Genomic DNA, 17,127 nt, shown 5'->3' on the forward strand with positions numbered 1-17,127 from the left:
TATAGTGTGTGTGTGTAGCCTATTACATATCAAATTTTCAATTAATGTCTGCAAAGCTGGCAGACAACCTGTACTTTTTGAATATTGAGTAGCTTGGCAATCATTTTCACCTTCGCCTCCTTGACACCGCTATGTTGGCCAGACACAAGCACAGATGCCTGGGGTCGTACGCGGTCACGCATGGCTGGATGATATTCACATGCTCTCTTTCCAGTCTGTGATCGCTAATGAAAGACCACTTACGCTGGATCCAAACCAAACGAATGACAGAAAACAGTGTTCAAAAGCTAAATAGGGGTCAGAGAGATACTGGGAGCCTTATCAAGCCATAAAAGACAAATCATGATCATTCAGGATTTATTTAAGGAAAAAGGAAAGAAAAAGAAAGGGAAAAAACAATCATTCATTCCCCATTGCTTTTCAGCATGGAATAGAAACTCTGATATGTGCTGATGATTGTCAAAGGCATTGGATATACAAGCCCCATATCAACAGAAGATCACATCACAGTAAAGTTAGTATTCGTATGCCACTCCCAAAATATGATCATCATTGTCACATGCATATGAGTATATAATTCACATTTCACTGGGCAACGTTTATTTCGGACAGGTTGTGTGAGAGATGCAGAGATCACAAGGCCTGCATTATCAGAGTTGCATTTTTTAAATATATATTCATATAGATATAGACATATCTTAATACATATAGTTACATGGTGAGGACTTTTGAAAATATACGCAAACAAGCGCATTTAACATGCTCGAAATTCTTTAAAGAAAACTCATTCAATGCGGTTGCAAGGTTTTTTCTTTCTTAATTTGCGAAGAAGTCGACATTCAAGGGACAAGTTTAAAACTGCACAGTCACTGGGTAGCACAGACACTTGTCAGTCACAGCTTTTTCATCGTAAGAGGCAAAAGTGACGCCTGAGTTGGTAAAAAAAAAAAAAAGAGGAAAACATCAGGAAACGATTCTTCTGGAAAAGGTGCATCACAACCGATCATCGTTAAATATTCGCCATGTTGCGCGTGAAGTGCAGACTGAGGTTTGTACAATAGAAACGTGATTTTCTCAGAACGTACGACACTGAGCGAGAGACAGGTTTGTGAATATACATCTGTGCATTACAGTCAACTGTGAGGCCGATAACTGCAAAGGCAGTGTTTAGAGAACGAAATGACACACGCAACGTACACTAACATCTCTTCAGGGACAACATGATAGACACGTCACGATCACAGTCTACTTACAAAGCCTTTGGACACACGGAGTGATTTGCTCTGGACGCAGACAGACCACAGTGATGCTGTAATCGAAGTGAACTGAAACATCGTTCTTCTCTGTCCTTCACTGCACTCACTGATTGATCAGGATGTGTTTGTGTGTGAGCCATGGCACGTGTGTGTGCATGTATTTACTATAGTATGTTAAAATGAGTTCATAGATATAATTGTTATAGTTAGATGTATGTTTGGCTTGCAGTGGCAGTAAGTGTATATGGATTTATTTATCTTTGTTCAAAACACCCCAACATTTTGGTTTATAGTTTTTTCTGCACATCCTACTGAGGGTTTAAGCATTTCAAAACCAGCATATCAGACAAATTTCCTGCATTTTACACCCATAAATACACACAGAAGTGACACTCACAAACACAGACTACATGAACACTGAGGCCAAAAATGTTAAGCCCTGTTACCACATAAAACTATTTCTAATTGTCCCTCAGTTTATAAAAACAAGCAAAAATTACATTTATAGTAATGCACTTACAATGAAAGTCTACAGGGGCAAGAAACTGCAATGCAATACATTTTAACAGACTGTAAAAAAATTTCCAAGATTAATAGATTTTAAAATCATTTCAGTCTTTCTACTTCAAAATTTTGTTTAATTACTAATTTTGTGTTACTTGCCATTTCTTTGTAATTCATTGTAAAATTTACTAGCAATTTCTGAGTGAAAATTGTTTCTACACCAAATGTTTTTCAAGCACATTTGTTTTCGAAGACAACATTTGACCATATGGCCAAAAATAGCTTACTAACCTTGTTTGAACAGTTGCATTCAATTAAAAAAAAAAAGAGGTACATTTCATACAAAATGCACAAAGGTACTGTTTAAATGACAAAACTTAGGTAACATCAAACTAGAAGTCTAGGACAGTCATTATCTCAAATAACACATATTTGTACAGAAAAATTAATAGAAGTGCTTTAAGAAAAACCCTCTATAATGCCTTTCTATATAGTAGACTTTTATGCTTACAAACTAAGAGACAAATTGAAATTATTTCCTGTGGTAATCAACATTATGCCACAGATACTGTCAAAAGAGTTCAACATTAATTTAAACAACTGTTACCTATCAAACACCTCATGCTTACAGCATAAACGGCTCTGAATGAAACAGAAATGTGCCGTATGGTTCATTCTCAATGAAAACAGCTTTTGTGACATACAAAAACATAACGTCACCCCAGTTTCGTGAAAAGCTTTGCAGAGCATCTCTGTTGTGAGATTACAAACTCCTCTCGAGTGTGAAAATGAAGACAAAATGGTGCATGCATGACCTGACTGAAAAAGAAACCCATTAGCTCAAACCCCTCATGGTGAAGCGCCGCCCACACCGAAACAAACATTCAGGATGAAACTAATGGGAAATGCATGAAGATATTCGATGGCACTTTAGAAAATGTCACACACTCCTAAATCTTGTCCGTAGACGAGGTTCCCTTCTGTGATATTAACAAACCATAAAGGGCAAAGAAGACATCAGTCACTTTAAAAACCCGACAGGACATAAGCAGAGCCGCTCGGGGACAGAAGACCAGTCACCCATCGATAAGGAAGTGTAAAAACCTTAACTTAGCCCTTAAACCAATGCTAGAAATTCAGACACTTTGAGCTGTACTGGAAAGATGTTTACAGTCACTGAAAGTTATGCTACGTTCACGTTGTGTCAGAATTACACAACATGTAAACGCATTATGGATCAATGATGACTTTACTGCTAAATACTTAATAGCCACATTTTATGCAAAATCAGGAAGAGCGAAGAAAGCACACCATAATATGCTGGCTATAATAAAATGACATATCAAATAGAAATATTTAGCAGTATCTATACAAAGCTGCCTTTAAAAGTGAAGTTTCTACACCACTAGCATCACAAAATGTTGCGAAAATAGTAACCAGTTTCCTAAACACTCTTCCGTCTGCCGTTGGTGGGATAAAAAGGTCAATCCTGCCCTTAACTTGTTTCCAATATGTGTGACCGCCCACTTTTTCAGCAGCTTTGGATCCGGAAGTATTTTTTCCATTCATTTTTCCCGTTTAAGAGTTACAAGCCATTAACCAAACCAACCAGCGACGAGATGACTCACAACATTACAAATTTTGATTTGAAGCAAAAAAGTATTTGAAAAGCGGAGAAAAACACTTGAATAGCTCTAATGAGGGAAAGAACTACAATTCCCATGAAGCACTGCAAATAAATTAAAAACAAATAAATATAAAACTATTGATTTAAAGAAGTTCATTGTGTATGACATTGCAAAATATGCATACATGCACAAATATTTAAGTAAGTGTAGGGAGATTACATCAGTCATTAGCATTAGTGCTTCATGGGAGTGTAGTTTTTCAGAATCATGGGTAATGTAGTTTTTCACCAGGAATTCCACTGTTGAACATGATTATTAAAACAATGTTGACATAATGCTATCGATAAACATAAAAAATCATATACCATTGATAAACAACCTCGTAGCTCACAGTAGGTCTTTAAAAGGCATAGAAGTTACTTTTAAAAATCTAATCGCCTATGGAGAAAAATGATGGGATTTACTTCCAGAACCCGACTTTTGCTCTCTATTAGGAGTTTGTAATCATGGTAGGCTAATTCTGAAATGACGTGAACGTAGCATAACTCAGCAGTTTCCCCGCATGGTCAAATTGTCATACAATCATTGTGAGAGTTAAAGAGCTGTCCATCATCCTAATCAACATTTTTGACATTATTCCAACTGGATGAGACAATCTCAAACCATGGAGGCGTTACTAAAGATAACATCACTATGATGCCCAGTGCAGCTGCGGAATTTCCTGAGAACTCGTACACTGGGCGTAGAAAGATGCTGCCATGGCTTTCGGGAGATTTGTGTGTGTTTGTGTTGTCTATTAACAGTTATACTATATTCAATAACTAACACTGGCTGTCTGTGTGTATTTAAAGTCGCATTTGAAGCAGAGAGTAACATGATCAAGCTGTTTTTTTTCCTCTGCTTTTTAAAAAAAGTCCAGTTAAGTAAGATAACAATCATACATATTGTATGTTTTAAAAGATATCTTGAACTTCGCGATGCTAAAACCTGACGGTGAGGTCTCAAATCGGTAATCTCCCATCTCGTAAAACACTAGCAATTGCGCTACTTGTTCTCTTGTATGTGCAAACAGAAGTCTCGACTCGAAAAATGTTGCAAAACAGTCTAATGTGATTATTAAAAGCACTTCTGCAGGTCAGCATGACACATCAGTGGAAAACCCCGAAAGATCAAAATGGTAGCTAACGAGAAATACAATAAATCGTGAGTAGATAGATAAAGTAAACGGGGAAAACAGAGGGTAAGAGGGAAGAGCTAGACATATTACGATATAGTAAGAAGAATCGTTTGACATTGGTGCCGTCCTCTTATAAGGGCGGACACAATCATGCACACTTTCGCACCTAAACCTCTGCGCTCTTCGTTCATTTTTTTTCATGGCTGGCGAGGTTCGTTGCACATTCATATCAAAGACATCACAGTTCTGTCTAGCCGCACAAATTCACTTCTCAAAATGGAAGCCTTCTGCTGGAAATCTCCATCTCCTGTCGCTGCATGCATTGCACCCTCTAGTGGCCTGGAGGTTAAATGGCAGGAGTGCGTTAGGTGCGCGCAGTGTTTTTAGCCTCTCGGTGGTTGCTATGGCGATGGGTCAGTCCTCTGCCTTACTGGACGGCAGGGCGGGGAGTGGGCTGAGGGGTGGGGCTCACAGGGCGGTGGCCTCCCAGCTCTCTCCCCACAGAACCTGGCGTCACTTGGTCCCAGTTAGCACTGTGCTCACAGACGCAACTGAGGGAGGGAGTGGCCTGCAGGGCTCCGCCCCTGAGGCAGAGGAGGAAGCAGCTGATGCCAGGGAACAGGAAGTGTGGGGAGGGGCAGTACCTACAAATGCAAATTCACTGGTTAGAAGTGCATGCATTTAAGTTAGAAATAGGGCTAGGCAATTAAATATGAAAATATATCTAGTTTAATATTTCTCAGCTACTCTAGATGCTATTCTACATCTGAATATTTACTTAAATGGCTTAAAAATGTTTTTTTTTGTTTTTTTGAAAAGTTAGAAGAGCCATCATTTTGACAGTAATTGATGAAGTGCAATAAGTTAAATATGTTCACATTTAGTTTTAAAAACATGGGTGTTTTCCCACAACATTGAAAAGTAATTAAAATAATTTATTCATGACAATGCATAGCTATAAATAATAATTTTTCCACATTTTGAACAATGTTTTTCCTTTTTAGTAAAACATATCATGCAAGTCTTCCTTGTGTTGACATGAATGATTATCATTACATTTTATCGTTAACTAAACAAAAAACAAAACAAGTAAAAACAAAATAACAAAATAAAATACAAAAGAAATATAAGATGAAAAAATATAAGCTAAATGAAAACGAAAAATGTTGCCTTTGCAACAAACTGAAATAAGTTTAAGTTGAAAGAAATCAATAACTACAACTAAACTGAGATAAAATAAATATATAAAAAAAATAATAATAAAACCTAAATACTAGTGATGTATAAAACAAAATCTGGTAAAAAAAAATAAAAATACAAAAGCACAAAGTACTAAAAATAAATCTACAATTAAAATGAAAACTGAAAATGTAAAAAATACGTTTATTCAAAATACTGTTACAAACTAATAGTACATAAATAATACTAAAATAGCTGTGAACAAGTGATTAAAATGATTCATTTAAACAGGCATATAAAATGACTTTATATGTGAAAATGAAACAAACAACCCATTTTTTTGGCCATTTATAAGCTATATACATCTTTAGCACAGGAGTGAAAGGAGTGGGTCTAAAACTGGCCTATTGATTTAGGAGATTTTAATAAAATAATTTTTATTGAAATACATTTTATTTTAAAATGCATTCAAATGATTGGAATTCATGTTGATTGATATGTTTATTATGTATGGTACATTGATCAATTTTATATAAAAAATTAAATATATGTCAAATATATATAAAAAAATACTAATACTTACAGTCTTTGCGTGGTATAGAGGTGGTTCCTGTGGCCATATCATTAATGAGAACGGTATTTGCGTTGGGAGCAGGTTTGTGGTTTTGAGTAAGGGCTGAAGTGGAGTTTGGTGTTGTGTTGGGTGGTAGGGTTGGAGTCTGGTTGGCGTTCAGTATGCGGTTCTGGTTGGCGTTGGTCGATTGGTCCATGCTGCTCCCCATGCTACTGCCCAACTGCAGTCTCCTCATGTGGCGAACCACGGCCGTGGCGTTGAAGGCTTGCTGTTATGTGGAGAGACGAGAAGTCATGGTCAAAAAGAAGCGAAACAGACAATTCTGACTCTTAGGCCCAAAACATTCAGTACTCTAAGCAAATACTTCTAGCTACACAAGCTAGATTTTGTGCTTCAAAATGTGTTCACTCTATTTGCATGAGGTTGCTGGCCTTATTCACAATGTCACTTCTACTCACTCTCCATTTGCTTTTCGCAAAGTTTTTGCGCATTTGTCGACTGACGGACTCATGGATGTTCTTGCAGAGTGCGGTGTCTCCCGCGATCCTGAAAAGCAAAACGACAAAGTCAAAACTTTGCACCCTGCTTCACCTACAGTGATGTCCTCTTCTCTCATCGCTCCTCTCCTCTCAAGAAGCACTTTGATTTATTCCAAAGTGTGTAAATTCCCTATGGTTTTCGATCTCCAGTTTTTCAGACTCCAGTGTTTGGTAAGGGCTTGTTAAAGGTGCCTGTAGGGGATGTGCTAATTGCCAATTAGCGCTTTGGAATACATAATGTGAGATTAAGCGCAGTCTCTTAATTGGCTAGCGTTTATTCAGTAGCTTTCCTCCTGCCCTTGAGAGAGATCTTGGTGCATGATAATAGAGAGACCGAATTCAGCCTGATACTCAGAACGTACACGCAATCCCCGGCTGACGCAGACAGCGTCTCAATCTAATGTGAATCAAATGCTGCACTAATAACGACAAAATAAAGCTCTGTCTCTAAATGCTGTTTATGAGGTCACAGTTTAATTGTTCTGGTACAGCGTAAGTGTCTTTGAGGACCTGAATGACCGTCCAGCAAAACAAAAGTAAATCATAAAGAACAATGACCTGCAGAGATCTACTTGTTGCTGTTACAAAAGGATCTTTATTAAATTCATCATTTAGACAATATCACCTACAGCTAAGCTAATGTACTATATCATTTGTAAGAAGAACTGTTTATTATTATTTATTATTGCTATCAACAATAATACAAATTGTAATTTAATTTAAAATTATTGCTTTTATTATAACTGTAACATTATTATTTATTTTAACATTATTTCTGTATTATAAAGGAAATTCAACTGATGTATTATTATTTACTATTTAATAATAATAATAAAATCATTTTGCATTTTTATTTAAAATGAACTTTTTAAATCATTTAAAATTTGATTTATTACAATTCAATTATTAAATTCATTTAATTTAAATTATTGCTTTAACTCTAAAGTATAATTATTCATTAATATTAATTTAATTGAAAATAATTTTTTGCTTAAATGATAGTTTCACTCTAAATAATAATAATAATAATAATAATAATGATAATAATTTATTGTTGGCACAGAATCTCATCAGGACAGTATTGACTTACCAGGGATGTCGAAGGGCCTGTTCACATGTGTATCGCTTTGAGGGGTCCTTTTCCATCAAACAACTGATGAAGTCTTTTGCTGTACATTAAATATAACAGTTAAACATTAAAAAATACAAAACATACCAGTTCAGCAGCTTAGAACCATTAAACTACATTGACATTTCAAGGCATCATATCTGCGTTGTACACGGTGAACCTCCACTATTTCACATTCATCCTGTTGGTGAGATTAAACTGAGAGATCAGTGGAAAGACTGACAACAAAATTTGGATTCATTCACCGTTACTTGATTTGAAGTTTGGAAGAATTTCATCGAGCTATTGCCCGTGGTGTTTACTGAATGCCAGAGACGGCGCTCAGACTTTCCTGTAAAACATTTTCCACTCTTACTGGCAGCATGTGAAGTTACTGATAGATGAGTAAGTGAGTGCATTTCAGATTAAACGCCTATAAACCACATCATTAGCACAATGTGGTTCTTTTCTACACTTCACAGAGTGAATATACCTGAATCAGATATATCATCCCAGTACGGCGCATCGAACTCATAGTCCGCTTTCAGGATCTGCTCAAAGAGTTTGGAGTCATTCTCATCATAAAAGGGAGGGTAACCACACAGTCTGTAAGAAAACATAAATTTATTGCATCATTTCCATACTTTCAGCACATTCACAGTACAGTATATGTGTGAAATTGAACCCACAACCTTATATATGTAACCCTACTTATATATTATATCAGTAGTTCTTATATGCTACTTACATTTAAAGGGACAGTTCACCTGAAAAACGGCTATTTTGTCATTATTTACTCACTCCAATTACTTTTTTCCTCTTTCTGAAGAATGTACTAGTTTGTAGTTTGTCAAGCTCCCAAATGTCAAAAATTAAAGGTTTATTAAACTTCTCCATATGACTTGTACAATATGACAAAGCTATAATCTAGCTTCAAAACACTTGTAATATAACCCAATAATCATAAGAATTACCTTTATATACTTATTTTGTCATATCGGAGATTAGTCCTGAATAAATCATGCTAGATTTTCAAGTGAACAATCCCTTTAGATTATCACCGTAATCCTCTAAAAACACATCAGTTCAAACCTTGATTCAACAGTAAACGTTATGCTTAGTAAATAAGTGTAAATAAACCCCATGGGCTGGAAATCTGAAAAGAAAGACAGCGGATTAAACCTGATCAACGTAAATCAAATTTCCTCAACACATCTCTTGGAATGTTTTTCTCCTCCCATCATCAAAGCCATTAAAATACCTTTCCTCATGGGGAACGGAGGCAGTGGGGGAGAAAGGGATGGTAATTTTCTGCCTGATTTCGACCCCATTAGCTTTGTGTTTTTCTCTTTTCTCGTTGGGTTAGCTAATCAGACGCTAAGAGAATTAGCTACGGTTTCGGCCAGTTGTCACTGCAATAATCACACCTGAGAGGAGGCCAGCCATCCATGAGATCTGACTCCAAGCTCTAGCGGACAGCTGGCTCAGAGAAAGAGGCGGGCAGAGGCCCTTATCAGTAAACACACCAGAGTTATTTTAGTATTATTTATGTACTTTTATGCTTATTAATATTCTGAATTTGCTTTTATTTTTATATTTTCAGTTTCCAGTTTTAGCATTTTTATTATGTGATTTTGTCAACTTGTATTCATTTTTTTACAAATATTTAGCTTTAATTATTTGTTTTAGTAATTTTAGAACTTCACCTTAAAATGAAGTTAACAACTAATTAAACTTAATTTTATATTTAAAATCTTTAAGTTTTTAGTTTATTTCAGCTTTACTGAAATTAATGAAAGCAGGTTTCAACAGTTTTGATTTAGTTGACAAAAACAACTCTGACACACACTCATATCATGCACAAAATTAGCCAATTAGTCAACATAAAATCTAAATTGACTTTATACACATTCATGGTCTTACTGTGAACGATTCATAATATTGAATATGATTCTGAATCATAATGTAATAAATTACTTCACTTAAAAATCAACATCTCCAATCCAACACTTTGTCATATAGAGACCACTTTTCATGATCCAATCACTTCCTAATCAGAATCCGAATCAGAAAGAGCTTTGCCAAGTGTGTTTACACACACAAGGAATTCATTTTGGTGTCGTAATGGATAAAATCAAGTCCTGCCTTTTATTTCTTTCTTGTTTAAAGGGATAGTTCACCCAAAAATGAAAATTTGCTGAAAACAGCCGATAAAAACATCACAATAATCTACAAGTAATCCACATAACTCCAGTAATCCACATAAAAAGTTCATCCCCTGTTGAATCAAAATCCACCAACATACGTGTTTAGAACGTTTTTGGACTGTGTTCGCTTGTAAATGGTGCTTGATCTGTATCTGATGGACTGGAGTCATGTGGATTATTATGATGTTTTTATCATCTGTTGTATGACCAAAGGGTGAGTAAATTTACATTTTTGGTTGAACAGAGTGACCTATACATCATTATGGGAGTTAAAAATGATGAATTTCCTAATTAAGAAAGTAAGCGTTAACCTGAGCAAGAGTGAAAACCGTAAACAAACTCAACCATAAACATGTAATACTTCGGATCAGGACAGCTGTGAGTGGGAGTGATGGGAAGGACAGCTTCACCAGTTTGTTGACAGACAGTGTGAGTGTTTGTGTTGGCGCAGGAGTCGCCCCAGAGCAGACGGAGCAGATCGAAACACCAAAACAAAAGACAATTGACTCCGATGTACATGGAGAACTGCTGCAGATTAAGATATGAGAAGGTGATGCGGCACTTGTTTTTATGTTGGTTTGTCTGTGCTCACACTCACAGTGAAATGCTAATAAACACACAGAGAAGCACAGATGGCCAGAGCTCATGTGAAATGTACAGCTTTTATGACACACTCTCAGTATCCTTATGAACATTCTCACACTGAGAAATGGAAGAAAATGTACAGAGGGAGAAAAAGAGGGTGAAATGAAGATACCACAGTGGTATCGTAATGATTTGTTTGGGGAGAATGTAATCTTGGTGTAAGGAATACTCCATTAATAGGCTATTGAATAGTCATGATTACAATAATTTTGCTGTCAATATTAAATTTAAGAAAAGTCATGAATATTTAAATCATTTAACACACGTTTTTATTTGGCCAGTAGGTTTCCTAAAGACTTGTGAGTATGAGAGTGTTAAGACTCTTTAAGTTATAGTGGGGTAAGTTTGATTCTTCTTCCTGAATCAGTTCAAACTGTCTGTTCCAAATGAATCAGTTCAAAACTCTGATTCTGGGAGTGAGTCATCACTCAAAAATGTTCATGGAAGGTGGTATCTTTTTAATATAATAAATTTTTTTCGAAAAAAAAAAAAAAAAAAATTGGTTGCATAAATTTAAATTATTTATACATTTTTTTACCATGTTTTAGTAAACTGTGTTTTAGTACTTAGTACTGTAATACTTTTTTTTAGATATTAAAATGTATGTACTAAAATGTGGGAAAATATATGGGAAAAATACTTGAAAATATGGTTATCACTATTGTTTTATTGCTTCACATAAATTAAAATGATTGTTGTCCATTTGGTGAAAAACTACAAAAAAGGTAACTATTTTAATATAAAACTTTATATTATAATACAAATATTTAAATATATATACATACATAAAATGTTGCTGTTTTAGTTCAAACATTTAAGCATTTTTAATCTACTTGGTTGAAATGATTTCAGAGCAAATACATAAAAACTGACATATCAAACATCAACAATTTTCAAAAAAGCAACTTTTTTTTTTTTTTTTGGACAAATCACTCGGTGTGCCCTGTATGTAAAAAACATGTTATTCATTATATATCAGTACCATGACGTTAGCATCTCATACCATCACTGTACCATGGTAACACCGCAATGTTTATTGGTAAGAAAGCATTCCCATCTGCTGAGAAACCAGAGGAAATCCAGAAATCTTCCATTAATCAACATCTCAAATATTTGCGAGGCACAAACTCTCTCTTTTGTTTTAATGACTCACTCAAACTGCACCACAACAATAAGCCCATATAAGGAGTCTGAGTAAAGTGGGGCACAACATCTGTAGCTCATCAGGAGAGATGGGTCATTTACTCAGTGCTCCAGTGACATTGTGCAAACGTTTTCTTCATCTGAAGATTTAATTCCAACCTTAGCTGAAGGATTCCTCAGCTTATAAATGAAAGGACAAGTGTGGCATTGTGGGTACTCACAGGATGTAGGCAATGACGCCGATAGACCAGCAGTCCACAGCTTTACTGTATGGCTTCTGAGCGAGAACTTCTGGAGCTGAGAAGAGAGAAACAAACATCAGATTGAGACAAACAAATCCAATCATTCCTGTATGCCATTGAGTTTCTGTCTCGTAAGACAGTCTTGCAACTATATAAAATGAATGACTTGAACATGTTTTTGTTAGTATATGTGTGAGTGGATGTGTCTGAGAAAGCAGACAACCATAGAAATCATGAAGGGCACTCAATACACCATCAGGACAAACAACTTTTTGAGATACACACACACACACCTTCACGCATACTCATCCTGTTATACTCCACAGGAGGTTGAGGCTCCTGAGTCCTTCTAAATTTATTCTATTATTCTCCATTTTCTGCCTCTAGACGTTCTCTTCCTCCCTTCAGGAAACAAGCTTTCACTCACGACACAAAAGCTTTGGCTCTGTGGTTTAGGGCTTCAACTTATCCTAGAGTCGCCTGTTGTGTGTGCGTGCTGGACTAGTCTGTTACTCATGAAAGCTGCGTTTCGAAAAGCTCTTGAAAAGAAACAAACACATTTCCATCAGAAATGATAGAAATTCTGTGGCCTTTAAACAACAGCTCCTAAAAACACACAGGTAGCAGTGATAAAGACGACACTTTTTTAAAATTATAGTTTGCTAGGCTACAAGCGATGCATAATTCATAAAGTACTCCAACTAAAGTGAAGCTGCTCTTTTAAAAAATGAGCTACATTGAAGCTATTTACGAGGGCAATATATTTTAGATGAAAAAAGAAGAAAAACTTCTGAAACAAAGTACAAGGATCTCAATTAGGGTTGTGTTATGTATTAAATATTCACTGTTTTTATATTTACTGTTATTTTGCTGGTAAATGCAGGTGATTGCATATTTTTATCTCACAATTCACATTTTTTTCTTGCAATTCTGAGAAAAAAAATGCAAGATATAAAAAAATTATATAAAAAAAAGAAATGTTGACATTTCTCGCAATTCTGACTTTTCTTTTCAGAATTGTAAATATACATCTTGCAGTAATTTTTGTTTCTGCCATGGAATAAAACAAAATAATTATGAATCTTACAAGTCGGACTTTTTTCTCATAATTCTGAGTTTATATCTCGCAATTCTGACTTTATATCTCATCTGATTCTGAGGGAAAAAAAGTCAAAATTGTGAGATATAAACTCATAACTGCGAGGATTTATTTTTCTCAAAGCTTCCATACAAGTGCAATACTATGAGGAAAAACAGTGCTTTATCTGTTACTCATTGGAAAAAAGTAGCTTATAATGATAAAATGTACGCTATTTTGAACAGCTAAGGTACTCCCATACTAATTAGAAAGTATCGTGGCTACAAGTACACAAACACATACAAACTACATTAGATCATATGGGCTTCATTTACAGTTTAATTGAGTATGTGTAAACAAAACCTGCTTCAGTTTAGAAACTAATCAGTTCATTCCTGTCTAAGGACTGCAGGAATGGATGTTTTCCAAGATGGGCTATTTTGAGGCTATGATCAATATAATCCCATCATCACATCTGAAGTGTCTACTAAAGAGATGTGTGTGCATGAGAGAGACGGTGAAACAAAAATAGGGAGAAAGATGAGGAGCTAAAGGATTGAAAACGATGACAGCGGTTGATCCTTAAATTTGATTTAGAGAGCTTGGTGTGAGATTGTTACCATTTAAAGACAAAAAGAGGGCATTCCAGACACACACTCATACAAACACACACTGAATGCATGCCTGTGTGCTGCTCTCATTCATCTCGCACAGCAGCGTTTGACCCCGGTCCAGGATGCAACTGGTTGAAGAATCATTTTATAGCTGCAACAGCGCCGTTTAAACACAGTTACCATGGAAACTTGCCCGTAAAGACTGCCTTAAACACACATGCATGAAGAGGCATGCAGGAAACTCAACAGTACTGAGACTCAAACCCATGTGAAGATGAACGCTGGTGACTTAATTCTGGTTTAGTCATGGTGTGTGATGGATCTAAGAGGAGATATTTCAACCAGATAATGACTTACATTTTTGTTACATAATTATCCTTAATACTTTAACTAATGTTAACATATTCCTTATCTTATTGTAATGTGTTACTGATATTTAATGATAATAATAATTACTGTTTTTTTTTACATTTACCATGGTAATACTTGGTATATGGATAGGGCAATAATTCAGTTGTATGAATTAAAATACCATGGTATTACCATCTGATACTACCACTGTACCATGGTACCATCTACTGTTATTTTAGTATTAAGTATATTTTAGTATTATAATAATATTTATTAATATTTTGAATTAGCTTTGACTTTTTGTTTTCAGTTTTCATTTTTAGTTTTAGTTGTTAAGTAGTTTGTAGTTAGTTAGTAGTAGTTAGTAATTTAATGTTTTTGTCATTTTTTTGCCATTATTTTTTTTTATTTGTGTTCGATTAAGCTTTATATTTATTGTAGTTTTAGTAATTTTAGTACTTAAACTTATTTTATTTCAGTTAGTTGCCAAGACAACATTTCTAATTTTCTTTTACGTTTCTCATCAAATATGTATATTTAATATGAATATTAAATATAATTTATATTTAAATATAATATTAATATTTTTTTCAATTTCAATATTTATATTTTATTTTGGCTTCAATTTCAATTAACAAAAGCTATTTTTTATTAGCAAAATTCCTGATCACATAATATGAAAGTTAGTTTTCTAATTCAATATTTTCTAAATTGAGTGTTCAAAGATGTCTGTACAAAATTTACTTTTTCCAACAGCCTGTGTGTGTTTATTTCACATGCAGCATCACATACAGCCATGATGGCTCAGAGTGTTGCAGTCGCTCTAATCGCAGGGGAAAAGCAGGCGACTCTGGGGCAGTTCTGTCAGTCTGAGATAAGAATAAGCTTCAAGTGCATATATAGGCCGCACACAAATGAACCAACACATGCATCCCATGCAGTCACTTTCCAACAGCTAAAATATACACACATTTGTATATACAGTATATGAACATTCACATCTTCAATAGACAAAATCATAAACATCTCAATTTCACTTTCATATATAAACTCTTACCCACGTATCCCGGTGTTCCACAGGCTGTGGACATGACATCACCTGTCCCCTCCATCTTAGACAGACCGAAATCACTGATCATGATCTTTGAGCCATCTTGAGGGTTGAAATAGAGCAGATTCTCTGGCTGAAGAGAGAAAACGCACTCATATTGAAATCAAACATATCAAACCAGAGCAGAACTGTGAATGTGGGTGTGTTTTGTTCACCTTTAGATCTCTGTGTACGATGCCCATACTGTGGAGGTAGTTTACAGCATCAAGTACTTGTCTGATAAGTGTACTGGCGTCTTTCTCAGTGTAGAAACCTTTCTCCACGATCCGGTCGAACAACTCGCCTCCAGACACACTGGAAATAGACAAAGTGAGAGAGAGACCACTAAAAACACAAATTCCATAATAATATAATATATAAATTTAAATGTTTAATTACCTATTAAAACATTAGCAGTAATGTGTGTCATAGTATACAGTACAATTGCAGGACTGTAACTGATATGAACTCCCCTGTAGGGGGAGCTGCATGTCGAATCTGATCAGACCAACCCACCACAGTGCAGAACTGATCTGAATACAGGTGGAAAAAATGACTTTATCTTGTCCCTGTAAGTGCAGAGACCAAGCGGTCACACAATAGAGCCTCGGCAAAGAACTCAATGACGTTTGGCCTCTTGATCTCATACACCTGCATTAGCCAGTCATTCTTATGCAAATTCAAACTCTACTACATGCAATTAGGCAAATGTAAGCTCAAAGCCGGAGAGTGCACACATGTGCATTAGTGCAGTCCCAGCTTTTCAGAGCACATTAATGCTTACTGAAAGTTTGAGGATGGACTTGGTGTGGTCTGAGCAGGGGTTGTTTTCAAACTACTAAGACTATATCGCCCCCTTCTGGATGGAGATACAATCGCTTTTGTTTATAGTCTGATGAGTGCCTCAAAAAATTGTCCATTGATGCATATACACACACAAAATATGCATTAAATAACTATTAAGAGTTTCTTGCCGCCTAATTTATCCTTTGTTTTGATCTATATGTAGGACACAGTTGAAGCAACGCTAACATTTATGAGTAAAATTGCCCATGAAAACCAATTTCTGTTGAAAATCAAGTTGATCTACCCATTAGAAATAGCTCCTTAAAGGGGTCATATGATGTTGCTAAAAACAACATTATTTGGTGTATCTGGTGTAATGAAATGCTGTTATGCGGTTTAAGGTTAAAAAAATACATTATTTTCCACATACTGTACATTATTGTTTCTCCTCTATGCCCCTCCTTTCTGAAACGCGTCGATTTTTACAAAGCTCATCGGTCTGAAAAGCGAGGTGTGCTCTGATTGGCCCGCTATCCAGTGCGTTGTGATTGGCCGAATACCTCAAGCGTGTGACGGAAATTTTACGCCCCTTACCAGTGTTGCCAAGTTGGGCTACTTTAACACTGTTGCCGCGGGTTAAAGCGACTCCAATAACATGATATTTATCCCCTGGAATGCGAATTTTAGTAGGGGAACCCCGCCAAAAAACGTGTATTTTACCCCTTGGAACGCGATTGGGCTAGTTTTGAGTAGCGATTGGGCGGGCTTTCTTGTGAAAACCTGGCAACCCTGCCCCTTACCATACTGTGATGCCGTGTCCCGGAGCGACGAGACAAAAACATTAAAACCCATTATAAACGAGGCATTTGTTGCATCCAGTGGGACATAATTACGGATTATAATGACTTATACTGTCTTTTTACGCGTTGCGTTGCATACATAAAACCATGTCTGCATTTGTGATCGGAGAAATGACAAACAACAAGCGCTACTCTACACTGCTCAA

At 35.8% G+C, this 17,127-nt stretch overlaps 2 protein-coding genes across 2 annotated transcripts in view; one reads left to right on the top strand and one right to left on the bottom strand.

Moving 5' to 3' along the window:
• The window catches only part of LOC107656337 (ADP-sugar pyrophosphatase-like), a 72,846-nt gene that overhangs the window by 2,285 nt on the left and 53,434 nt on the right, over nucleotides 1–17,127 (top strand). The gene's annotated exons all lie outside the window — the stretch shown is intronic.
• Nucleotides 4,283–17,127, bottom strand: part of LOC107656221 (calcium/calmodulin-dependent protein kinase type 1D-like) — a 26,160-nt gene continuing 13,315 nt past the window's right edge. Inside the window, exons 4-11 of the mRNA XM_016443984.1 lie at nucleotides 15,512–15,650; nucleotides 15,303–15,429; nucleotides 12,182–12,257; nucleotides 8,459–8,571; nucleotides 7,948–8,026; nucleotides 6,777–6,864; nucleotides 6,328–6,586; nucleotides 4,283–5,209 (exon numbers count right to left, since the gene is read on the bottom strand). Of these exons, the coding sequence (XP_016299470.1) occupies nucleotides 5,079–5,209; nucleotides 6,328–6,586; nucleotides 6,777–6,864; nucleotides 7,948–8,026; nucleotides 8,459–8,571; nucleotides 12,182–12,257; nucleotides 15,303–15,429; nucleotides 15,512–15,650 (1,012 nt within the window). The 3' untranslated portion in view covers nucleotides 4,283–5,078. The remainder of the gene's footprint in view (nucleotides 5,210–6,327; nucleotides 6,587–6,776; nucleotides 6,865–7,947; nucleotides 8,027–8,458; nucleotides 8,572–12,181; nucleotides 12,258–15,302; nucleotides 15,430–15,511; nucleotides 15,651–17,127) is intronic.

The sequence above is a fragment of the Sinocyclocheilus anshuiensis genome, unplaced genomic scaffold (assembly GCF_001515605.1).
Source record: "Sinocyclocheilus anshuiensis isolate Anshui unplaced genomic scaffold, SAMN03320099.WGS_v1.1 scaffold183, whole genome shotgun sequence".
Classification (NCBI taxonomy): domain Eukaryota; kingdom Metazoa; phylum Chordata; class Actinopteri; order Cypriniformes; family Cyprinidae; genus Sinocyclocheilus; species Sinocyclocheilus anshuiensis.